At 45.7% G+C, this 25,933-nt stretch overlaps 1 protein-coding gene across 1 annotated transcript in view; it reads right to left on the bottom strand.

The window, feature by feature from the left end:
• Positions 1 to 920: 920 nt before the first annotated feature.
• Positions 921 to 25,933, bottom strand: part of LOC144495292 (zinc finger protein GLIS3-like) — a 598,751-nt gene continuing 573,738 nt past the window's right edge. The window contains exon 11 of the mRNA XM_078215378.1: positions 921 to 1,057. Coding sequence (XP_078071504.1) covers positions 921 to 1,057 — 137 coding nt within the window. The remainder of the gene's footprint in view (positions 1,058 to 25,933) is intronic.

The following is a 25,933-nucleotide window of genomic DNA, read 5'->3' as shown; positions in this document are numbered from 1 at the left end:
TTTTATTTTATTTGCTTGCTCTGTTTTTAATAAAACAAACTTGTAAAAGTATTTTGTGACACATCTTTGCATGTAGAGAAAGTGTAACCTTTGCTGAAACCTAGGGCTGTTTAATGCCAAACATCGGGGGAAAAACGAACACATTCTAGTTCGTGCGCTTCGAAAAAGAACACTGAAAAATGTAAATTTAATGATTTGAAAAGTGGGAAAATAAAAAAAAATACATTAAAAATGTGAGATATGTAATACATGTGTAAATAGAAGATAGTATAACAACAAAACAAAAAAAAATAACTGTTCTGGAAGCTTCTCTCCGCATGCAGTGCGACCTGCTCCACTGTTTTTAATGTTCAGGCTGCTTCAACACTAGGTGGTGCTATCATCCATTTTACCAGCATCCACTGTAAAAATGAAAGATGGGGCTGGGATGCACAAAGTTTCCATTGTACTGTGGCCTTAGCTTTGGAAGCACTGTAGCACCGTTCCTATAAGACTGATTGTGAAAACTCATCATTTTTTCAAAATGTTCAAGTTTGGGGAAAGAGCAGAACAATGAAAGAGAAACAAGGACTCTGCAAAGCAACATACGACCATTCATATAAATTGTGGTTCCCTTTTCTTTTTGAGTAGTTGTAATGTGGCCATGGGTAGATTAGCAGCACCTTGACTCCATGGACTACTTCCCTTCCATGACACAGCTCGTGGGTTTCACTTTTCTCCTCTCTCAGGTGCTGGGCTTCATGTGCAAAGAGAAACTAGAGGTGAACACTGTGCTTCTCTCAACTGGGAGAGGTAAGGCTGCAAAGTCTGAATTCACCAGGATAACGTCATTCAGAATCAAAACTTTTAAGGATTGGTTCAAAACAGAACAAAACAAAATAAAAGGTGAGGAGTTGCCTCCTTGTGGTCCGTCTCTGTTCTCAACCCTCTGTGTAAATGGAAGACAGCTGGCTGGGGCAGCGATCAATTGCATTAATCTGGAGGAAACCACTGTCCTCAGGACAATTCCGTACAGAGTCACCAAAAACCCCAGGGGAAGTTGCTTGAAAGTCGTAAGCTGCAAATTAGAAAAGAATATTGTTAATGCTTTGCATAAAATCAGAACACAAAAACTCCAAACTTCGGTATCTGGATCCACAGTTCCAACTACAAAGGGTTGTGAACATAGCCCAGTCCATCACGCAAACCAACCTCCCATCCATTGGCTCTGTCTATATTTCTTGCTGCCTCGGAAAAGCAGCCAGCATAACAAAGATCCCATGACCCCGGACATTCTTCCACCTTCTTCTTTCGGGAGAAAGATACAAAAGTCTGAAAACACGCACCAATAGATTCAAGAATAGCTTTTTCCCTGCTGTCATCAGACTTTTGAATGGTCCTTTCATATCATAAATCTCCTCTGTGGTTAACACTGCTGCCTCACAGCTCCAGGGACCCGGGTTCGAATCCTGGCTTGGGTCACTGTCTGTGTGGAGTTTGCACATTGTCCCCGTGTCTGCATGGGTTTCCTCCCACAGTCTGAAAGATGTGCTGGTTAGGTGGATTGGCCATGCTAGATTGCCCCTTGGTGTCAGGGGGGCTAGCTGGGGTAAATGCATGGGGTTGTGGGGATAGGGCCTGGATGAGATTGTGGTCGGTGCAGACTCGATGGGCCAAATGGCCTCCACCTGCGCTGTAGGTTTCTATATATTACATCAATCTTTCAGTTTAACCTATCTATAACTGTATTCTGCACCCTATCCTTTCCCTCTATGTATGTTATGAATGGTGTGTTTTGCCTGTATAGCGCGCAAGAAACAATACTTTTCACTCTATCCCAATACATGTGACCATAATAAATCAAATCAAAAAAGTAGATCCCAGCTGAGTTCTAATGAAGGGGGTCAAGTAAAGTCCAAAACGTTGATGGGCTCTGAAACAACTTGCACACTGCAAATCTAAGGATGTTAGTTTTTATTTTATTTGCTTGCTCTGTTTTTAATAAAACAAACTTGTAAAAGTATTTTGTGACACATCTTTGCATGTAGAGAAAGTGTAAGGATTTCTTGCCTCTGTACATGGCGGACTGGACCCAATCTGGGATTCATGTCCCATCCCTGACACTGGCAATTTTAAGCAGCATGGGATAGTGGGTAGTTAACCTGCACGCATTAGTCCTGGCCTTGCTGGCTTCACTGCGGATGTAGGCAACGGGTCAGGGTTCATAGGAATTATAGGTGAGGACATGCGAGGAGAAGGAATGGAGGTGGGGGGGTGAGGATTGGCCTTAGGTTGATTGGCCATGCTAAAAAAAAATTGCCCTTAGTGTCCTGAGGGATAGAGGGATTAGTGGGTAAATCTGTCGGGATATGGGGGTAGGGCCTGGGTGAGATTGTGGTCGGTGCAGACTCGATGGGCCAAATGGCCTCTTTCTGTACTGTAGGGTTTCTATGTTTCTCTGTCTGCCTCTGCCTGTGTCTTGAGCTGATTCCAGAAAAAATGACCCTGACTCAATTCTGTCCATGCCACCCCACCATGTAGACAGTATGGGCAGGTGCTGCCAGGCAGGAGGCATGATCACAATGTTGGGAAATGGCCCAACTCATGATTCCCACCTTGAAACTGAAAATCTGGCCCCAGAAACCTTCTAATCTGCATGGTTCCCAACGGTGGGGAGTTGTGGGTTGGGCAAAGGAGAGGAAAATTCAATGTTAGCCTCTATTGCTTGCTGTGATGAGCTCAACAATGTGGTTATATCTGTGGTGGAAGTGGGGCCCAATTACAATCTTATATTGTTTTCAGTCTTTGATGAATATCAGTCCACTTATAGAGGTGGCTTTCTGAGCTATATTCAAAAGATGTTCTCAGCAGGCGGTGCTCAGAGGCAATGCTACTTCTTCTGTTTCCCTCCTCCGTCGGGCACTTAAAATGTGTTCACAGTGGTGGAGACATCTTCTCAGCCTACATACAGGTGATCCTGCCCTGACCATGCATACCCTGGCACTTCTGGGGTCTGAAAGGGACCATGTATTTTTTTCCCTATGTGTTCACCATATGTCATGATGTGGAGATACCGGCGTTGGACTGGGGTAAACACAGTAAGTCTCACAACACCAGGTTAAAGTCCAACAGGTTTATTTGGTAGCAAAAGCCAGGCTTTTGCCACCAAATAAACCTGTTGGACTTTAACCTGGTGTTGTGAGACTTCTTACTGTGTTCACCATATGTGCCATATGGAACAGGCACATTTTTAAATACAAGTATCTGCACTTTCATTTGGTGGGCGTGAATCTTCGGCAAGTTGCTTGCAGTCTATTTTAAAACTGGAAGGCATAGAATCATTGGAGGTTTATGGCATAGAAAGAGGCCACTTGGCCCATCGTGTCTGTGCTGTTTGAAAAACGAGCTACATAGCCTAATCTCTCTTTGCAGCATTTGGTCCATAGCCCTGCTAGTTACAGCATTGGAGGTGTATATCCACACACCTTTTATGCGAGTTGTCGGTTTCTGCGTCTATCGTCCTTTCAGACAGTGAGTTCCAGACCTCCACAACCCTCTGCATGGAAAAAACAATCCTCATCTCCCCTCTAATCTTTCTACAAAACACTTTAAGTCTTTGCCCCCTATCTACTGACCCTCATTCTATGAGTAAATAAACGCTTCCCACGCACTCTATCCGGGCCCCTCACAATTCTGTACATCTCAATCAAATCTCCTCTCAGCCTCCTCTGTTCCAAGGAGAACAACCCCATCCTATCTAATCATTCCTCATTGTCCTGGCAACATCCTCATAAATCTCTTCTGTATCCTCCCTAATGCAATTAATTACATCCTTTTTGTAATGAGATGACCAGAACTACACATAGTACTCAAGTTGTGGTCTAACTAATGTTTTACATATTTCCAGCATAAACTCCCTGTTCTTATATTCAGCATCTCTGCTAATAAATGAAAGTATCCCATATGCCTTCTTAACCACCTTATCAATGGCACGGTGGCACAGTGATTAGCACTGCTGCCTCACAGCATCAGGGACCTGGGTTTGATTCCTGGCTTGGGTCACTGTCTGTGCAGAGTCTGCACGTTCTCCCCATATCTGCGTGGGTTTCCTCCCATAGTCTGAAAGACGTGCTGGTTAGGTTGATTGGCCATGCTAAATTGACCCCTAGTGTCAGGGGATTAACAGGGTAAATGTATGGTTATGGGAATAGGGCCTGGGTGGGATTATGGTCAGTGCAGACTCGATGGGCCGAATAGCCTCATTCTGCACTGTAGGGATTCTATGATTGCAGCGTTAATGTAGGCCTACTAGTGACACTAAGAAATAAACTTAAGCTTAACCTGCCTTGCTACCTCAGGGATCTGGGGACATTCACTCCAAGGTCCCTCAGTTCCTTTACCGTCAGTATCCTCACATTTATTGTGTAATACTTTGCCTTGTTTGCCCTCCACAGATGCATTCACATCATATCTCTCTGAATTGAAATCTATTTGCCACTTTTCTGCCCACTTGATCAGTCTATTGATATCTTCCTGCAGTTTACAGCAATCCTTCTTGCTATCAATCATATGGCCAGTCGTGTTGTCTGTAAATTTATTGATCATTCCCCCTACATTTACGTCTAAATTACCCAAGGCCAGAATCAAACTTGGGTCCCTGCTTCTGTGAGGCAGCAGTGCTAACCACTGTACCAGCATGCCACAGTTCATTCTCAGTGAGAGGCCTTATTGAAGTGAACAGAAATGGCAGCCTACAGTCAGGTTGCCTCATGGCAGAGTCACATGACTACAGCAAGTCAGGTGTGACACGTGGACTGATTGCATTTCAAAACTCAAACACGTCCCACCTCCCGTCAAACCAGTCCCAATATCCCAGGAATCTGAATCTCTCCTTCCTACACCATCTCTCCAGCCATGCATTCATCAGACCTAATCTCCTATTTCTGTGCTCACAAGTGTGTGTCACAGGTGGTAATCCGGAGATTGCGATCTCTGAGGTTCTGCCTTACCTGGCTTCCTAAAATCTGCTTTCAGGATCTCATCCCTCTTTTTACCCACGTCATTGGTGCAAATGTGAACCACGACTTCTGGCTGTTCACCCTCCCCCTTAAGAATGTCCTACGGCTGCTCTGTAATATCCTTGATCCTGGCACCAGGGAGGCAACATATCATTCTAGAGTCACGTCTACGGCTGCAGAGATGCTGGTCTGTTCCCCCAAAGCTATCGAATTCCCTATCATTACTCCTCTTCCATTCTTCTTCCTTTCCACAATTGCAAACTTGGGCCTTGCTGCACTACCCTGATAAACCATTGCCCTCACTGACACCCATAATGGAAAACCAGTGCAATAAACTCATAAGACTTCTGCACAACATGCGGACTGCTCCTAGATTTTCTGGTGGTCATCCACTCTCTGCCTGCACGCTCCTAAGCTGTGGTGTGACCACCTCCCTGAATGTGCTATCTACATAGTCCTCAACACTGCGGATGCGCCACAGAGACTCCAGCCGCCGCTCGAGTTCTGAAACCCAGAGCTCACATTTCTGCAGCTGGCGGCACCTGAAATGTTCATGACTTCACAGAACTGTGAAACAATACTTAATTTCTAATTAGCACTGCGATGATGAAAAGAAAGCAAAAGCAACTGGAAATGCTGAGAATCTGAAATATGAAACAGAGATTGCTGAAAGTATAGAACCGGTCAGTCGACACCCTCAAAACTGAAAGAAGCCTTAATGTTCAAGATGCAAGTCCTTTGTCAGAAACTGGCAAAATAGAAGCTCTGTCAAAGGGTCATCCAGACTCGAAACGTTAGTTCTGTTCTCCCTCTACAGGTGCTGCCAGACGTGCTAAGATTTTCCAGCATTTTCTGTGTATGTTGTACAAGTTAAGCATGCTGCGGACTGAATAACTTGAAGGGGTTGGAGGGAAACAACAGATATGAAACCAAGAATGCTGTCCTCTGGATATTTGTTCATTATTACATATTGTACTCAATACAGAAACAGACCACTTAGCCAATTAACCTGTGCTGGTATTTATACTGCACACAAGTCTTCTCCCATTCATTTTACCTCATCTCAACCTTTCAGCATACTTTTCTATTCCCTTTTCTCACATCGATATATCTGGTTTCCTTTTAAAAACACCTTTCATCTTTCAGATGAGATTTTAAATTAAGGCACCATCCACCTGCTTGACTGGATGTAAAAGATCCAATGGCAGTGTTTTAGAGAAGAGCAGGGGAGTTTCCCTGATGATCTGGCCAGTATTTAACCCTCACTCAGTGTCACATTAGGCAGATTTTTCTGATCATTATCACCTTGCTGCTAGTGGGAGATTGCTGAGTGCAAATTAGCTGCCACATTCCCTACATTACAACCGTGACTGCTACTTCATTGACTATAAAGCACTTTGAGACATCTGGTGGTCACAGAAAGCACTTTATGTGTGCAAAACTTTCTTTTAACTAAGTTCTTTGCCTCGACCATTTTCGGTGATAGTGGGTTCCAAATTCCAGCCACTCTCAGAGTAAACAAAATTCTCCTTATTTCTCTGTTAGAGTTATCTTGCATTTTCTATGTACTCTTCTACATTTAGGGCCCCGAGTTTTTGATCCAACTGGTTCATTTTTTCCCAAATGGCTGTAATCTCTCAGTTCTGGTATAATCTTTTTCTTATTTATTGGTGTCACAAGTAAGCTTACATTAACCTTGCAATGAAGTTACTGTGAAAATCCCCATGTCCCCTGTTCGGGTAGGCTGAGGGAGAATTTAGCACGGCCAATGCACCTAACCAGCACGTATTTCAGACTGTGGGAGGAAACCGGAGCACCCGAAGGAAACCCACACAGACATGGGGAGAACGTGCAAAGTCTACACGAACAGTGACTCAAGCCGGGAATCGAACCTGGGTCCCTGGCGTTGTGAGGCAGCAGTGTTAATCACTGTGCCCTCTAGTCCTTTATGTACTTTCTCCGATGTTTCAATGTCCTTTATATATATATTATATATATATAATATATGTATGTATGTATATAGGGCAGTCACCACGCTCCTGTGCAAGTTTATCGAATTTTACTACTTTTGAAAACCACTCAAGGAAAAATAAACTCAGTGATTTGCTAGTATTTTTAATTGTTTTGCTGACATGTGATGCTGCTTTTAATGATTTGTTGACCTGTATCCTTGGAACCCTTTGCTTTTCCATCCCACATCTGATTAGTTAGTTTGAAGATTTAAGTGATGTCTCTGTGTTTCCAACCAAAGTGCATAATTTCACATTTATCTATGTTAAAGTTCATTTTCCACTCAACTGCCCAGCCTGCATGTTTCCTCATGTCTTCTTGTCAAGTATTGCCTTTCCCACAGTTTCGTTTGAGTAGTCCAAAACCTGAAGTACAGTTCCTGATCTTTACCATAATCCTACTGGAACCTAAACACACCAGCAATCACCGATCGCTATAATATGGAAAATGTACTGAAGCAATGCAGAACATAACCATCACATAGAATTGTGTTTACTACGGGCACAGAGTCCGCAGCCAGTTTAGTCATACTCTCTGGAATTCCCTGAACATTCAGTCTCACTATTTCTCTGCCTCCTCTCTTCATTGAATTCCTACAGTACAGAAGGAGGCCAATTGGCCTATTGAGTCTGTACTGACCACAATCTGACCCAGGCCCTATTCCTGCAACCCCACACACTTACCCTGCTAATCTCCTTGACATTAGGGTCAATTTAGCACGGTCAATCAACCTAACCCGCATATCTTTGAACTGTGGGAGGAAACTGGAGCCCCGGAGGAAATCCACGCAGACACAGAGAGAATGTGCAAACTCCACACAGGCATTGACCCGAGGCTGGAATTGAACCTGGGACTCTGACACTGTGGGGCAGCAGTACTAATCACTGTGCCCTCTAGTCCTTTATGTACTTTCTTACAATGTGCCACCCCAACCTTTGAGATCTTTGGAAAACTTACTTCTTAGATCAACCTTTTGATCACCCATTGTGATCTTCTTTGGCTCAGTATTCACTTTCCACATGTTTGTCTGCAGAGTTAACATGCAATAATTTTTACTTTAAATGTGTTACTCTTCTGATAGCCTGTTATTATATCCTGACACTGATCAAGTCATATTGGCAACCTTCAATTCCAATGAAAATAGATGAACTTCCTTGTGAAACACTGACGACATGACACATGACATGACTGTCAGTTTATTAAGCTGATTATTGGCACATATGTTGAGGCTGTCATTTGTGTACTATTACATTTGGGACAATCTCACTATGGAAAATCTCCAGCAGCTGATACCTCGAAGAATAATCTTTGTAATTGTGCACTGACTGAATCTGGCTCCAATGCTCAAGTCGACATCATAGCACATTGTAGGCAGCCACTCATCTGACTCTGCACAAATAATAGGCAAATTTTATTCAATAGCTTAGAATTCCTATATGATAAATAGGTTTCTATGGACCACTCCAGTTCCCATCTCTTTCCTCTTTCTCTTAGAAAGAATGCAGGTGAGATTATCTAGGATGTCAGCAGGGATGATGGAGTTTAGTTATGTATTGCAACTAAAGAAGCTGGATGGTTCTCCATGGTGCAGGGAAGTTTAATGGATATTTAATGGGAGTCTTCAAATTTACGAGTGATTTTAAAAGAATAGATAAGGAGAACGTGTTTCCACTGATAGGAGGGCGGCACAGTGGTTAGCACTGCTGCCTCACAGCGCCAGGGACCCAGGTCCGATTCCCGGCTTGGGTCACGGTCTGTGCAAAGTCTGCACATTCTCCCTGTGTCTGTGTGGGTTTCCTCTGGGTGCTCCGGTTTCCTCCCTGATGCGCGTTATCATACATGAGGCGAGATGCTCGGGAAATAAAAGCTTTTATTTACTGTAATGAAGCAGCCAATAATTATATACACGATCCCAGACTGAGGGGTCCCAGCCAGAGCAGGGACCTTTATACCTCTCCCAGGAGGCGGAGCCCGACTGGGATGTACCACAACACTACAATACAAAGGTGTAACAACCCCACCCTAACCCCAACAGCAACAAGTAGCACAACCCATCCCTAACCCAACAGTAACATATGTACATCCTTGTAGTACTGGCCAGACCCTGGCTCAGTACTATCCAGTGGGAACCAACGATGGTTCACCACATTCACCCCTCCTTTGAGAACAAAGGCCGGCGGGGTACAAAAACAGAATAAAATGTCATCAGTCTATAAGTTCAGACGGTCAGGGGGACCGCACCGTCGTTGTGAGCTCCTCAATACCGGCGGTGACACCGGAGTAGGCACTTGAGGTGGCGTTCTCCCCAAGGCGGCGTCCAGCTGTTCTTCCACGGACTCACAGGCCGGTTGACCCTGAGGTGACAGTAGTCCATGGAGTCCTGACACGCCCTGCAGTGGCGACCATCCTCTGGACTCAGGCAAGCTGTACATGGGAGTAAAAGGGTTAAGCAATGGTCCCGATGCTGCCCGCGCCGTGTCCGGGGGAGAAACAAGAGTTAAGGAGTTTGTAACAGGAGGTATGGGAGCGACAGGGGTTGCTACGTCCCCTGCTGGCGCCAGACCGTGTCCTCTCGCCCGTCAGGGTATGGCACATAGGCATACTGAGGGTTGGCGTGGAGGAGATGGACCTGTTCGACCAACGGGTCGGACTTGCGGGCCCTTACATGTCGCCGCAGGAGGACGGGTCCTGAGTACGTCAACCAAGACGGTAATGAGGTCTCCGAGGAAGACTTCCGAGGGAATGAAAACATCCTCTCATGGAGAGTAGCATTGGTTGCCGTACACAGGAGTGAGCGAATAGAATGGAGCGCATCAGGGAGCACCTCTTGCCAACGGGAGACTGGAAGACTTTTTGACTTCAACGCCAGTAAGACAGCCTTCCAGACTGTAGCATTCTCACGTTCCACCTGTCCGTTACCCCTAGGGTTGTAGCTCGTGGTCCTACTAGAGGCAATCCCGTATGAGAGCAGGAATTGCCTCAAGTCATCGCTCATGAACGACGAGCCCCTGTCACTGTGAATGTAGCCGGGGTACCCGAACAGGGTAAAAAGATCACGGAATGCCTTGATAACCGTGGCAGCGGATGTATCAGAGCAGGGAACAACAAAAGGGAACCTAGAGTACTCGTCAATGATATTGAGGAAGTACACATTCCGATCTGTTGAGGGAAGGGGGCCCTTAAAATCGACACTCAGTCTCTCGAAGGGACGAGTGGCCTTGACTAAATGTGCCCGGTCAGGTCGGTAAAAGTGATGTTTGCATTCCGCGCAAACCCGACAGCTTCTTGTTACGGACCTGACGTCCTCCACCGAGTAGGGCAGGTTGCGGGCTTTTATAAAGTGGTAGAGCCGAGTGACCCCAGGATGGCATAGGTCATTATGGAGAGCCTGCAAACGGTCCTCCTGTATACTGGCGCATGTTCCACACGAGAGGGCATCCGAGGGCTCATTGAGTTTCCCTGGACGGTACATGATGTCGTAGTTATAGGTGGAGAGTTCAATTCTCCACTGCAAGATCTTGTCATTCTTGATCTTGCCCCTCTGCGTGTTATTAAACATGAACGCCACGGACCGCTGGTCCGTGATCAGGGTGAACCGTTTTCCCACCAAGTAATGGCGCCAGTGCCTGACGGCCTCCACAATAACCTGGGCCTCCTTTTCCACCGCTGAATGCCGGATTTCGGGGCCTTGGAGGGTGCGGGAAAAAAATGCGACGGGCCTGCCCGCCTGGTTAAGTGTGGCGGCCAGGGCGAAATCAGATGCATCGCTCTCCACCTGAAAGGGGATGGACTCGTCAACAGCGTGCATCGTAGCTTTCGCGATGTCGGCTTTTAATTTATCGAAGGCCAATCGGGCCTCTGGCGTTAGGGGAAAAGTTGTGGACTTAATGAGCGGACGGGTTTTGTCCGCGTAATTGGGAACCCACTGCGCATAATAAGAGAAGAAGCCTAAGCATCTTCTCAGTGCTTTTGCACTAGCGGGCAAGGGAAGTTCAGAAAGGGGGCGCATACGGTCTGGATCAGGGCCAATGACCCCGTTTTCCACCACATATCCTAGGATGGATAAACGGCGCGTACGAAACACACACTTCTCCCTGTTGTAGGTCAAGTTCAGGCGAGATGCAGTGCGTAGGAAATTCAGGAGATTTGTGTCGTGGTCCTGCTGGTCATGGCCGCAGATGGTGACATTATCCAGGTACGGGAAGGTAGCCCGCAGCCCGTTCTGGTCCACCATTCGGTCCATAGCACGCTGGAAGACCGAGACCCCATTGGTGACACCAAAGGGAACCCTGAGAAAGTGATACAAGCGACCATCCGCCTCAAAAGCTGTGTATTGTCGGTCCTCTGGGCGAATGGGGAGTTGGTGGTAGGCAGACTTGAGGTCTATGGTGGAGAACACCCGGTACTGCGCAATCTGATTGACCATATCAGATATGTGCGGGAGAGGATACGCATCCAGCTGTGTGTATCGATTAATGGTCTGACTGTAGTCAATGACCATCCGGGGTTTGTTCCCGCTCTTGACCACCACGACCTGCGCCCTCCACGGACTAGCGCTGGGTTGTATGATCCTTTCTTTGAGGAGCCGCTGAACCTCAGATCGAATGAAGATCCGATCCTCAGCGCTGTAACGCCTACATTTAGTCGCGATGGGCTTGCAGCCTGGCACAAGATTCTGGAACAGGGAGGGTGTGGTGATCTTCAGCGTCGAGAGGCTACAGGGCGCGTTGGGCAATTTGGAGGCTGCTGTTCACCCACTGCCAGTGAAGGGAGTGGCCCACCGTACTGTAGGGTTACACTCCTCAAGTGGACCATGACGTTTAGTCCGAGAAGTAGTGGCGCGCAAAGGTACGGCAACACTAGGAGCTTGAAACGCTCGTAAACAGTGCCTTGCACCGTCAAAGTTACCACGCAATTCCCTAGCACGGTGACAGACCGGGACCTCGATGCCATAGAGATTGTCTGTTTGGCAGGTTGAATCCGGAGTCCACACCGCTTCACTGTGTCTGGGTGGATAAAGCTCTCAGTGCTCCCGCTGTCAAACAGACAATAAATCACGTGGTCATTTACCTGGATGTTCATCATAGATTTGTCAAGTCTATGAGGCTTTGCCTGGTCCAGGATGATCGACGCCACCGTTGGTTCATGAGCGCCACTGCAGGCAGCTGAAATCGACGAGGAGGACCCCTGCTGGTCGTTCACGGTCGGTGCCGACCAACATGGCCGCTCCCATAGGTCGCACGTGGGTGATGGCGCCAAACTCAGCGACCCCTGGTGGTCACACACCTCCAACTCCGTCGACCGTAATGGTGTCGTCCTGGCCTCGCACGTGGACGAACCCCTCGATGATTTCGACGACGAAGAGCCGAGCTCTGAAGAATCGCAGGCTGCACTGCCGTTCCTAGATTTAGATCGGCACACTTTCGAATAGTGCCCCTTCTTACCACAGGCGGAGCACAACACAGCCTTAGCGGGACACCGTTGCCGAGTGTGCTTCGCTCCCCCACAGAAGTAACACCGCGGGCCGCCCGGAGCTGCTGCCGTCGTCTGGCCCGAGTGTGAGCACGCCATTACGCAGCATTTCGAACCCGAGGGACGAGGAGGGGTTGGCGACTGCTCCTGCCACGTTGTCTCCACGTGGTCTTCCAGATACAATACTAGGCTTTTGGAGGCCGTCTGCAGCATCTCCGCTAGCTCGATTGCCTGGGTAAGGTCAAGGTTACCTTTCTCCAATAGTTTAAGTCGAATGTACGACGATTCGACTCCCGCCACAAACGCATCTCGGGCGAGGTCGTTCATACTCTGCTCAGCCGACACAGCTTTGCAGTTACAGCCCCTGGCTAGCTGTAGGAGCTCGTTCGCATATTCCTCCATCGTTTCGCCAGACTGCCGTCGTCGAGTGGCTAAGAGGTAACGAGCGTGTATTTCATTGGGCGGTTTGATATAACGCTTCTTCAGAAGCTCGAGGGCCTTTGTGTAATCGGTGGCCGCACGGATCGCGAGGTAGACAGTGTCGCTTACCCTCGCATGGAGGACCCGGAGTCTGTCATCATCTGTGGTGACCGCTGCGGAGGCTGCCATGTAGTCTTCGAAACACTTCCGCCAGTGGTTGAAGGTGTTAGAGGCGCCCACCGCACGTGGATCTAGTGTAAGGCGTTCCGGCTTCAGTATCTGCTCCATACTCTCTTTTTTTTTCTTCGACGAGAGTTTAACAACAGTAAATAAAATTGATGCGCGTTATCATACACGAGGCTAGATGCTCGGGAAATAAAGGCTTTTATTTACTGTAATGAAACAGCCAATAATTATATACACGATCCCAGACTGAGGGGTCCCAGCCAGAGCAGGGACCTTTATACCTCTCCCAGGAGGCGGAGCCCGACTGGGATGTACCACAACACTACAATACAAAGGTGTAACAACCCCACCCTAACCCCAACAGCAACAAGTAGCACAACCCATCCCTAACCCAACAGTAACATATGTACATCCTTGTAGTACTGGCCAGACCCTGGCTCAGTACTATCCAGTGGGAACCAACAATGGTTCACCACACTCCTACAGTCTGGTTAGATGCATTGGCCATGCTAAATTCTCCCTTAGTGTACCCGAACAGGCGCTGGAGTGTGATGATAAGGGGATTTTCACACTACCTTCATTGTGACACTAATAAATAAAGTTAACGTTAATTAGAAGACACATATTTATGAAAATTAGTAAAAGAACCAGGGGGTGGGAAAGGGGGTGTTGTAGATGAGGAGAAACGTTTGAGCAGTAGGCTGTTGTGATCTGGGATGCACTGCCTGAAAGGATGGTGGAAGCAGGTTCAATAATAACTTTCAAAAGGAAAATATGTGAAAATGAACATTTTTCAAGACAATGGGCAAAGAGCAGGGTTATGGAATTAATTGGATAGCTTTTTCAGAGTTGTCAAAGGCACGATGTGTTGGATGGCCTCCTCTGGACATTTTCTGTGATCCTGACACACATACAAACATATCAAAAGGAGCTATAACTCCCTCACCCTTTTCCAATGATCTGCTTTGTGATGTGGATTATGGTAGTGCACACTGGATGTTGTAGTTGCACTAGGATGAAAACTTTGACTCTCAAGATGCAGCTCACTTTATAGCAAGCAGAAATCCACAGCATCCAAGGCTCAGGTAAACTTTATGGGTTGAATTTCTAATGTGCAACCACTGGCTCTCTGGGTGGGATTTTCTGGCCACACTCGTCCCAAAACCAGAAAATCCTGCCCGAGGTCAACGGGCCTTTGCATGGTCCAGCCCCCGCCCGCTATGATTCTTGTGACGGGCGGGATGGGAAAATTCCCCCGCCTAACCCCCACTGCCATTTCCCACTCACAGATTGTCGACAGCTCTTCAACCGACTAGGCATAGCGCTGCAGTGGCCAGAAGCGGTACTGCAGAGCTCTGCCTGGGACTAAGACCTAGGAACTTGGAGAATGAAAGCCCTCAGGGTCTGGGCAGGAAGATAGGGGATGCCTGGACGCGTATGGGGGGGGGGGGGGGGGGTGGGGGGGTGGGGGGGGGAGGGGTGGGGGCAGGCGATCACAGTGTTGGGGTGAGGGGGACACACTCCAGCATCTCGGGGAAGATGGCTCCCACTTTGAGGGGAGCATCCACCCATCCCTGCTTCCCACCCAAGATTGGGAAAGGCGGAAATGTCCATTTCCCACCCACCCCCACCAGCCTAAAAATTGAGGCTGCGCAGGATAAGGCCCTTAAAGTGACCACTTAAGGGCTTTAGTAGGTGAATGGACGGGCTTCCCGCCTGAGGCCCAACTTGGCCAATTGTGAAATTGGGCAGACTGGTTTCCAGGGAGAATCCCATCCATTCAATATTATGCTCCCCCACCCTTGCTTCAGAACCTGCCTTGGAGGAGCATAAAATTATGCCCTACGGATAACTTTAGCGATTTTGTTCTTCAGTTTTTCTCATGTAACTGTGGCTATTGAATGCTTTCTGACTAATGAAATTAGTTTGTTGCTTTCCATTTTCCCGCACAAAAAGTATCCTTTCTGAGAACAAATAGATTTTGAATGAACTTTTTCCTTCACTATTTTTAATATAAAAATGCAAGAATTCTGTAGGCCATGATTATATTTTTCCTTTAGGACGTATAAAATATTTATAGGTTTTTGGAACACATCTTACAGGATTGCTTAAAAAATCTGTATATGTTCCCATTACTTTTACAATGTGTACTAGGGTCCATTCAAATCTAATAGGCTGGATGATAAATTCTGCAGGATTTCTCCCAAGGGTCCAAGCACAGAATCTCTAGTGGTCTGTGGAGGTTTCAAATTGATGTTTCAAATCTGGCCTTTGTACATCCTTCTATAATCAAAAACAAGGATAGTTGGACTCGAAATAGATATATGTACTACACAAAATCGAATGCCAAGGTGGAATGCAAGATTCATGCTCCACAACCTTGTATAAATTCACAGCCATGGTACTCAGCTTGTTTATTTCTCAAATAAGAAGAATTAGGTTCCATATAAAAATTAGTGGCTGAGTCACCCTCACATGCTTTTATTCACCTCCAGCAGCTGCTTCCAGAGGGCCACGGTCAGCGGCTTGGGAGCTGGTCAGCTGCATCGATGGAATAGTTTAAGAATTTACAACAAAAATTGAAAACATGTCAGAATGTGGGAAGGAAGAGGGATTACACAATGCACCCAACCCCTTCCAATATATTGTTATTAAATAGCATTTTTATTGAGTCATTTACTTTATGTTTGTCTTTTTATCTCCCTCTTTCTCTGCATCTCCTCAAGTCATATATCTTCCTTAGCTGAGAAAATGAGCTGCTTCCAGAATTCCATGACCTCGGAGCCAAATGTTAGGATTACAGGAATGACCCAGTGTGCCTCAGACATTCCTTCACTTTCATGTGAATGAATGGGAAGTCTCTATCTGGTGCTTGGCCACGGTGATACCTGTGGAAAATATGAAGCACTTGGGGTGGGATTTTATAGCCTCGCTCGTTCCAACACCACAAAATTCTGCCCAAGATCAACGGACCTTTCCATGTTCCGCCCCTTGCCCGCTCCAATTCCCGTGGCATGTGGGGCAGTAAAATTCCGGCACTGGTCTGAATTTTGTCTGATTGTTTTTCATTCATAATCAGGTACAAAACATGAGATTGTAAAAAGCCACCTCATAGCCTCAGCCTACTTTGTTATATGTGATCTTAAGGTTGTTTTGGTCTTCTTGGTAGCAGCCTTGAGAAATGCCTTACACATGATTTTCAATATAGATGGACTTTATAATTGATCCAGTTAGGAGTAGACCATGTATCTTTTAGTTTAGTTTAATTTATTCATTTAGTTTAGCACAAGTGGGCTTACATTAACACTGCAATGAAGTCACTGTGAAAATCCCCAGGTCGCCACACTCCGGCACCTGTTCAGATATACTGAGGGAGAACTTAGCATGGCTAATGCACCTAACCAGCACATCTTTCGGACTGTGGGAGGAAACTGGAGCATTCAGAGGAATCCCACACAGACACGAGGAAAACATGCAGACTCCACACAAACAGCGGTCCAAACCGGGAATCGAACTTGGGTCCCTGGCGCTGTGAGACAGCAGTGCTAACCACTGGGCCACCATGCTGGAAGTTATGAATTGTGCTTCTTGGCAACAGGTTATGAGTTATAAAAAGCAATGACCAGAGAACAGTCATTTGAGAATTGAACAAATTGGGGCTTCATAGAGAGATACGTAAATTTGTTAGAAGATAGACGATAGCATTTTGACTTATTTATATGTATAGAGATGTTGCATATTTGCTTGTGCGTTGTTCAATTGATGAACTTGCTTCATCATTTAAAAGTCATGCTGTACTATCATTTAAAAAATACATGGAGATTGACCTCATGGAGACGTAGAAATCATTTTTAACCTTAAATATGAGCGGCAGGCCAGAATGGGCTGTCTGCTGTCTCAGCTATGTTAGTGAATGTTTACCCCAAAAGGAAAGTTGCTGAAGTGTAGGGACTCACCGAGGAAAGTGATGTAAGTTATAAGAGCCAAAACATCCAAGATAAAAAAGCAGAGAAAAGAACAGCAGCAACAACTTGCATTCATTTGGTGACTTTTCCTGCTTGTTGTTGGAGATGGAGATGGATTCAGTAGGGGAGAGGGTTTTAAGGAAATGGTCAACATTAGAGAAAGGTAGGTATGGCTTATTTTTGAATTTCAGATTGATCATTGAGTAATGAGCATTTCCCGCAAAGGGGAGCAGGACCTAATTGTGGTTGAAGTTACCCAGTCAGATCAGACATTGAGTATTAGTAAACTTGCAAAGCACCAGATACATTCAAGTTTTTGCCCCTTGTCTTATGGAAAGGAAGGTGGGACAACTACTAGGCTGGGTCTCATAACTGAGCTCCTATGAGCTCACAAAGAAGTTCTTACAAATGTCAAGAATTCACTTGCTTAAGACTCCTGAGACATGCAAGGAAGCATTACTTTGGGCTGCCGAGTGGCTTGAAGGATAGGGATAGTTGGACACTTTTAAAGTCACTAAACTAGTAATCCAAGGGTTAGGATAATGTTCTGGAGACACAAGTTCAAATCACACTATAGGAATTGAGGGAAATTAAATCTAATCAATAAATTTGGTATAAGATCCCTACTCACTTTAATAATGATTAACAAACTACTCACTGATCATGAAAACCCATCTTGTTCACTAAGGAGAGGAAGTCTGCCCTTTATGGGAGAATTCTGCTATCCTTATTTGGTCTGAACTACACGTAGCAACATTGTTTGCTCTTAACTGCACTCTGAAATGGCTTAGCAAGCTACTCAGTAGTATCAATCCACTACAGAAAAGTACCTTGGGAATACCTGTACCACATGGACTGCAATGGTTCCAGAGGTTGCTCATCGTCACCTTCTTGAGGATAATTAAGGATGGGCAATAAATGCTGACATGTGAGCAATTCTCACCTTCAAAGAATCAATGCAGAAAAAAACTGTTCCTGCTTCTCTCCCATTATGTGCTAAATTGGAAGATATTCCCCATCATTTCTAAGGTTCCATTTTAAACTTTTCCCTGCTTAAGCAATATCTCAATTTTAACATTTTGATCCTGGTTTTCAAATCCTTCCTTCTCTTGGTAATCTCTTCCAACCCCACAATTGTCCAAAATATCTGTGCTCCTGTAGTTCCGGCCCCTTGATTTTAATCACCCCTTCTTTATGGCCGTGTTTTCAGCTCTGGATAACAGAGGGATATGGTCCCTGGAAGGGTAGGGGGTTTTAGTTCAGTTGGGCAGCATGGTCGGTGCAGGCTTGGAGGGCCGAAGGGCCTGTTCCTGTGCTGTAATTTTCCTTGTTCTTTGTTCTCTGGAATACCCTCCCCAAAACTTTCCATCTCACTTTGCTGCATGAAACCTACGCCTTTGACCAAGCTTTTGGTCATCATCCCTAATATCTCCTTATCTGGCTGGGTGTCACATTTAATTATATAATGCCCTCAGGGAGCACCTTGGGTATTTTACATTCTATTATATTAAAGATGTTATACAAATACAAGTTGCTGCTGTTTATATTTAGAATGTAAGAATAACTAACTGCTTAAACTTTGTAATCTTGGTGTCATCCCTCACTCTCGCAGGCGCATCAATAGGGATTGTAGCATACATGGGACAGACAGGTTCCTCACAAGGAGCCATCCCTTTTATCTGTGCTAAGCTTGGGCAGCACGGTGGCACAGTGGTTAGCACTGCTGCCTCACAGTGCCAGGGACCCAGGTTCAATTCCCGGCTTGGGTCACTGTCTATGTGGAGTTTGCACATTGTCCCTGTGTCTGCATGAGTTTCTTCCGAGTGCTCCGGTTTCCTCCCACAGTCCAAAGCTGTGCGGGTTAGGTGGATTAGCCATGCTAAATTGCCTCTTAGTGTCAGGGGGAGTAGCTAGGGTAAATGGGGTTATGGGGATAGGGCCTGGGTGGGATTGTGGTCGGTGCAGACTTGATGGGCCAAATGGCCTCCTTCTGCACTGTAGGATTCTATGATCGATTCTTAAAAGGGTAGGTAGTGCAAAAAGCTGGCCATGCACAACAAAGGGAAACTAGAAAGAACATCTCTTGGTGTAGAGAGTTTTCGCGTACTTAACAGCTCTACTTTAAAAAGACAGATGATATGTATACCTGGTATTTGAATGTGAGTGGAAGTTAAAACTGAAAAAAAAAGCCATAAAACTGGCAAATCTCCAAAGTTAAGTCTTGTTCTGGTACAATTGAATCCTGATAAATGCGTAACCAGTTTGCCAAGAAATGTTCCGCTTGAGTCAGGATTATGCTTCATCAGAATTTTTATCTAATTTAGATTTTTAAAAAATAGCCAGTTGGCAAACTCTTGTACCACAACCCATTTAATCTTACAGCACTTGGGCCGAAACAAAAAGAAAATGATTAATAAGTTACATTTCACACAAAAGAGATTAGATTTCTAAAATGCTCTGGCATCTTGAGGTAAAATATCACAGTTGGTTTGCTTTCATGTGATGAACATAAAAATAGAGTTGGATGAAACAGCCTATTGAATGAATAGCTTTGTCCAGAAGTGTATATGACAAAAATCAGTTAAACGAGCTGCAATTCTATACAATGGGAGTGAATTGGAGTCAATTCAGTACATGGGATTCAATGCAATGTGGGTGCTATGAATTTAGGGTCACGTCTTAGCTGCAAGCTTTTGTTCAGTGGCACTCTTTAAGAGCTCATTTAGAGCTGTGATAGACTCACACCGCTCGGTGTCTATTTATATGACAGTATAGGTCATGGGTGCTATAAAAGCGTCTATTTGTTCGACAATGAATTGAATATGCCAATCAATTTCTTATGAACGTGCCACATATCTATCTAATGTATTCAAAGGTGGGCAGAAAACACAGGGTAAAATGAAACGAGATATGAATTGTTCAGCTGCTTATGTCAGAACAAGTGAACATTCAAAGCAAGATGTCAGATTTAATCAGTACAAATTGTTTTTCTGCAAAATTAAAAAATAATGATCATGCGAGGTTTTTACACATCAGTGAACTACCGTGCTTGACTTGAATTAAAACAACTCCTAACTACCCTCTTGTTTTCTGCTTCTGAGCTTGCCAAATGTTTGTCCTTGGAGTCTTCTGTTTTAAAACCTGACTGACTGCCTGTGTCTTTGTCTTTTATCACTCCCTGGTCAAAGTTAACTAAAGCTTGCCAGATGTTTGCTGCCAAGTAGCCAGTCCAGAGTCTTCTGAGCACAATGTGTGTGAGGTGATAATGCAAACAGAATCAGATTAATTCATTTCTTATTGGGCAAAACAAGTGGATTTCAGCCCAGGCAAATGTGATGTCATCCATTTTGGACCCAAGAAGGAGAGAATTGGGCACTTTCTAAATGGTGAAAAAATAGAAACAGAGCAGCTCCAAACTAACGACAGGAGGGGGGGGGGGGGGGGGGTTCTGGGGGTGGGGATGTGCAGTGGGTGGCAGAGTGAGAAGTGTGCGTCTAGGTACGTAGATAACTAAACTATCATGGACAAGTACAGAAATCAAAGAGCTGGTGGAATTCTGGTCTTATATCTGGAGGACTAGAATACAAGGTAGTAGAAGTCAAGCTTCAACTATATAAAGCAATAGTGTGACAACGCCAAGGACAGAATTTTACAGTTTCCCACCAGCACCTGTCCTGCAGATGAGGGGGAGTCTGTAAAATTGCTCGGGAGGCCTTCCTGCCTCATTCCTGCCCACCCCTGACCTGTTTGTAATTCTGGATGAGGGTAGGGGTTGAGGCCTAGGGTAGCTGGTCTACATTTGTCCCCAACCTATCATATCATAGAATCCCTACAGTGCAGAAGGAGGCCATTCCACCCTATCATCAGAAACCCAAGGATTTACCCTGCTCATCCACCTGACACTAGGGAGCAATTTATCATGGCCAATCAACCTAATTTGCACATCTTTGGACTGTGGGAGGAAATTGGAGCACCCGAAGGAAACCCACACAAACAGGGGAAACCGTACAAACTCGACACGGGCAGAACGTGCAAACTCCACACAGTCACCCGAGGCTGGAATTGAACCCGGGTCTCTGGCGCTGTGAGGCAGCAGTGCTAACCACTCTGTTGCCCAACCTAGACCCTTAAATTTTTAAAATTCTTTCATGGAACATGGGTGTCGCTGGCTGGCCAGCATTTATTGCCCATTCCTAGTTGCCCTTGAGAAGGTAGTGGTGAGCTACCTTCTTGAAATGCTGCAGTCCACTTGCTATGGGTTAACCCACAATGCTGATAGGGAGAGAATTCCAGGATTTTGATCCAGTGATTGTGAAGGAATTTCCAAGTCAGGACGGTGAGTGGCTTGGAGGGAAACTTGCATATGGCCAATGATACGCTGCTTAAAGGCCACTTCCCACCCAGCTACAATTTTTTGGCCAATGGGTGGAGGTCAGTAATGGAGTTGGAGAGCCTGCTCAGGCCTAGGGTGGGAAAAGAGAGGGGTGTGGGGGACTGGCTTCATCACTGGCCCGCTTTCCACAACAACCTTTCCCCAAATTATATCTCCTGAGTACTCCTTTCCCATCTGGCTTTGCCATAATGACCTCCACCATCCCGAACTCTCCCCGCCCACCCCGCCGCGAGACCCCTCAGCCATCTGCACTCGAGAGCTCTAATATTTAGATTGCTGGGACTGCTTGTAATTCCAGCAGTTGACACCACTCAAGGTGGCGCTACTGGGACTACAGAGCTGCTGACCAATTACATTGCCCAGCAGCTCTCTGAGGCATGACTTCCTCCTCAGTTAATGATAGAAATCTGGTCTCTAGCCAATTATTGCTCCTTGGAGCAGTAAATAGCCGAATGGCTGCTGTGATAGAATCATAGAATCCCTACAGTGCAGAAAGAGACCACTCGGCCCATTGAGTCTGCACTGACTCTCCGGCAGAAGATCCCACCCAATCCTTTCCCGTAACCCCACATATTTATCCCACTAATTGGCCTAACCTACACATCTTGGGACACTAAGGGGCAATTTATCATGGCCAATCCACCTAAGCTGCACATCTTTGATAGGTTGAGTGCATTGCACACTGACACTTTAGGTTGCGATGTGGGAACCGCACCATTTGAAAAATCCTACTCCCGGAGTTCTGTGTGCAGTTCTCGGCACCACAACTCAGGAAGATCTTTGAGAGAGTCCAGCCTATATTTACTGGAATGAAGGAAGGGTGGAATCTTCTGGAAGCAACAGATGTTTTGGCTGCTGCCTACAGAACCATTGAGACCCTTGCTTTGTCACTTTTAAGGAAGGCCCACTGCATTTTGTGCCACTCAGGCCCCTGAGATGCCCGCAGGCGGCCTTCCCCTATATTCAGGGACCCTGTGCAGGATGGAAGTCCAGCTCGCCCAGAGCTGCTGGTCACTCACAAGTTGGCAGCTCTTCTGCACTTGGCAACACTTCCGGAGAGACAGAGGCTACTGCCATCATGACACAGAATCGAGGCCTTGGATGGAGGACAGACCCAGGCACAGGTGAGGGTTTGTGGAATCGGGGTCAAGGGGCCGGGGTGGTCAGCAGCAAAGGCAGGAAATTGGTTTTCAGTGGGCCACCCCTTCCTGATGTGGGTGCCTCAATGAGGCACTGAGTAATTTGGAATGAGCAAGGGTTTGCTTGTTGTGCTCCCCGCATGCCAAGTACCTCACCACTCCAACCGCAGATGGGTTAACACCAACAATAGCAGGACGAGGCTCTTAAGTGGATAGTGGTTGTGCATTTAAGGGACTCAATTGGTAGCAGGGCAGGAAGGTCATCCATGGGCCATCCTGCCATGGCCTTATTCAGAGGCAGGAAGGTGGTGGAATGCCACCTGCCACCCCACCCCACCCAATTAAATGTCCTTCACCACCAAACTTGCCATGGGGAGAAGGGGAGGATGCAGGTGGGCACAAGATTTCAGCCCTAGATTCCATGTGTTAAATTATGAGGGTAGGTTATAAAATGGTTGTAATACCTGGAATTTAGAAGGTTAAGAGGTGATTTGGTCCAAGCTTTCAAGCTATTAAGGGCAACAGATAGGGTAGGTAAAGAGAAACTATTGCTACAGTTGGGGAGTCTAGGACTGGGATGCATTATCTGAAAATTATCGACAGATATTTTGGATGTGAGATAAGGGAACACTTTTATACACAAAGTGTGGTTGAAGTTATGAACCCTCTTCCACACACTACCTTGGCGGCACAGAAGCACAGTGATAAGCATTGCTGCCTCTCAGCGCCAATGACCCGAGTTCGAATCCGGGCTTGGGTCATTGTCTGTGTGGAGTCTGCAAGTTCTCCCTGTGTCTGCGCGGGTTTCCTCCAGGTGCTCCGGTTTCCTCCCACAATCTGAAAGACATGCTGGTTAGGTGCACTGGCCATGCTAAATTCTCCCTCAGTGTACCCGAACAGGCGCTGGAGTGGCGACGCGGGGATTTTCACAGTAACTTCATTGCAGTGTTAATGTAAGCCTACTTGTGACACTAATGAGTAAACTTTAAACAATTGATGCAATATCAACGGCAAATTTAAATCTGAAGGTGATAGGTTCTTGTTAATCAGGGGTTTCAAAGGCCAAATGGAAATTGGTCACAGATTCGCTATGATCCCATTGAATAACAGCAGAGCAGGCTTAAGGAGCGAAACACAAGAATGCAAGAAACAGGAGCAGGAGTGGAGCACGAGTTGAGACTGCTCTGCCATTCAATATGATCATGACTGATGTTGAGCTACGACTCTATTTTCCCATCCGCTCCCTATATTTCCTTAATTCCCTTGGAGACCAATAATCTGTTCATCCAGCCTTAAATGTATTCAATGATGGAGCATCTACAACTCTCTGAGATAGAAAATTCCCAAGATTCATAACCCTTTAAGTGAAGTAATTTCTTTTCCTCTCAGTCCTAAATAATCGGCCCCTAATTCTGATACTGTTGCCTCCATGTTTTCGATTCCCTGACCAGCAGAAACAATCTCTTAGTGTCTACCCTATCAAGTCCCTTCAGAATTTTATAGGTTTCCATGAGATGGCCTCTTATTCTTCTAAACGCGAAAGAAAATAACCCAATTGACTGAGCTTCTCATCATAGGACAACCCTCTCACCCCAGGGGCCAATTTAGTGAACTTTCGCTGTACCACCTTCAATGGAAGTATACCTTTTTTAAATATGGAGACCAATACTGCACACAGTATTCCAGATGTGGCCTCACCAAAGCTTTGTGCAATTATAAGAAGATTTCTTTATTCTTGTACTCCAATCCCTTTGCAATAAAGGCCAACATGCTATTTGTCTTCTTAATTGCTTGCAGCACCTATTTCTAACTTTCTACGTTCCTTGGATGAGCACACACAAGTCTCTTTGAACATAAGCATATACAAGTTTCACACCTTTTTAAAATATTCTGCTTTTCCATTCTTACAACCAAAGTGAATAATTTCACAATTCCCTACGTTATACAATATCTGCCATCTTGCTGCCGACTCACTTCGCTCATCAATATCTCTTTGCAGCCTCTCTGCACATTCCCCATAGCTTACATTTCAACTAGCTTGGTCCCATTAACAAACTTAGATACATTTTTCTGTCTCATCATCTAAGTCATTGATATAGATTGCAAATAGCTGAGGCCCCATCACTGATCCTTGTGGGACTCGCTGCTTGCCAACTTGAAAAGCCCTGTTTATGCTCACTCTGCTTTCTTATCCATTAACCAATCTTCTCTACATGTTTATATATTACTACCAGCTCCATGAGTCCTTATGTTGCCTATTAACCTTCTGTACTGTGTCAAATGTCTTTTGGAAAGTCAGGCGTACTATACCTACTGTTTTTCCTTTATCTATTCTAGTAGTTGCATCCACAAAAAAACTCTAATAAATCTGTCAAACATCGGGGGTGATTCTTTGTGGGGTGCTAGCCCCTGGTGGGAATCTCGATAACCTGTTGAATGGGCGGGATTTGATGCAGGTCCTGACAAGCATGGACCTGGCATATTGGACTCTGAAGGTGTGACCACCAGAGTGTCAATGCCACAGTGACATAGCCAGGGTGGCAGGGGGAATGTTGCCCACCTCTACTATGGCTGAAAGCCACCTCCAGTGCATGTATGCAATTCCAGCTTGAGTGTTTGAACTATGGAAGAAAAACAGTCAGCCAAGGTCCTCACATCAAAGAACAAGCCGGTTTGTAAACATTGTGGTTAGAGAAGAGGAAGTGAAAGCTCCTGCTTGCTGTTTAATAGCCTCGACCTGTCAACCAGAATAAGCACGCTTATAAACATTGCAGTTAAGAACAAAAACTTGAGATGCATTCAACCGTGAAGGAAACGAGAACAAACAAAGCTCCTGCTTACTGTGTAGTGGCCTCAAGCTGTAAATCAAGACACTACTTAAAGGTACTGAAGCATGAAATGGAATATAAACCAAGTATTTCAAAGCCCTTGAGTTTTCAAGGAAGGTTCATAGACTTGAAGTAAAAAGCAGTGTTAAAAGAATGGGGCTGAGTGAGTAGGTGTGGAAAAAAAGGTAAAATAAAAATAACTGTGGATGCTGGAATCTGAAACAAAAACAGAAAATGCAGGAAAATCTCAGCAGATCTGCCAGCATCAGTGGAGAGAGAATGGAACTCATGTTTTGAGCCTGGATAACCCTTCATCAGAGAAGAGGAATTTCTTGAGGCTTATTGGATTGCATCAACAATGAACTGCTTGATCTGCTCTGGAGCTGTCAATCAGAGCAGTTCAAAGTGGCCAGGCTGCACCTGCTGCTCATTTAGGCAAAAAAAGGGAATCCCACCACTGAAACTGACATCTCCTGTCAGTCAAAGAACTTCAAAGGGACCTACTCACACCTGGGACTTCTGT

The sequence above is a fragment of the Mustelus asterias genome, chromosome 6, assembly GCF_964213995.1.
Source record: "Mustelus asterias chromosome 6, sMusAst1.hap1.1, whole genome shotgun sequence".
NCBI lineage: Eukaryota > Metazoa > Chordata > Chondrichthyes > Carcharhiniformes > Triakidae > Mustelus > Mustelus asterias.
This window is presented reverse-complemented; position numbering and strand designations above follow the sequence as displayed.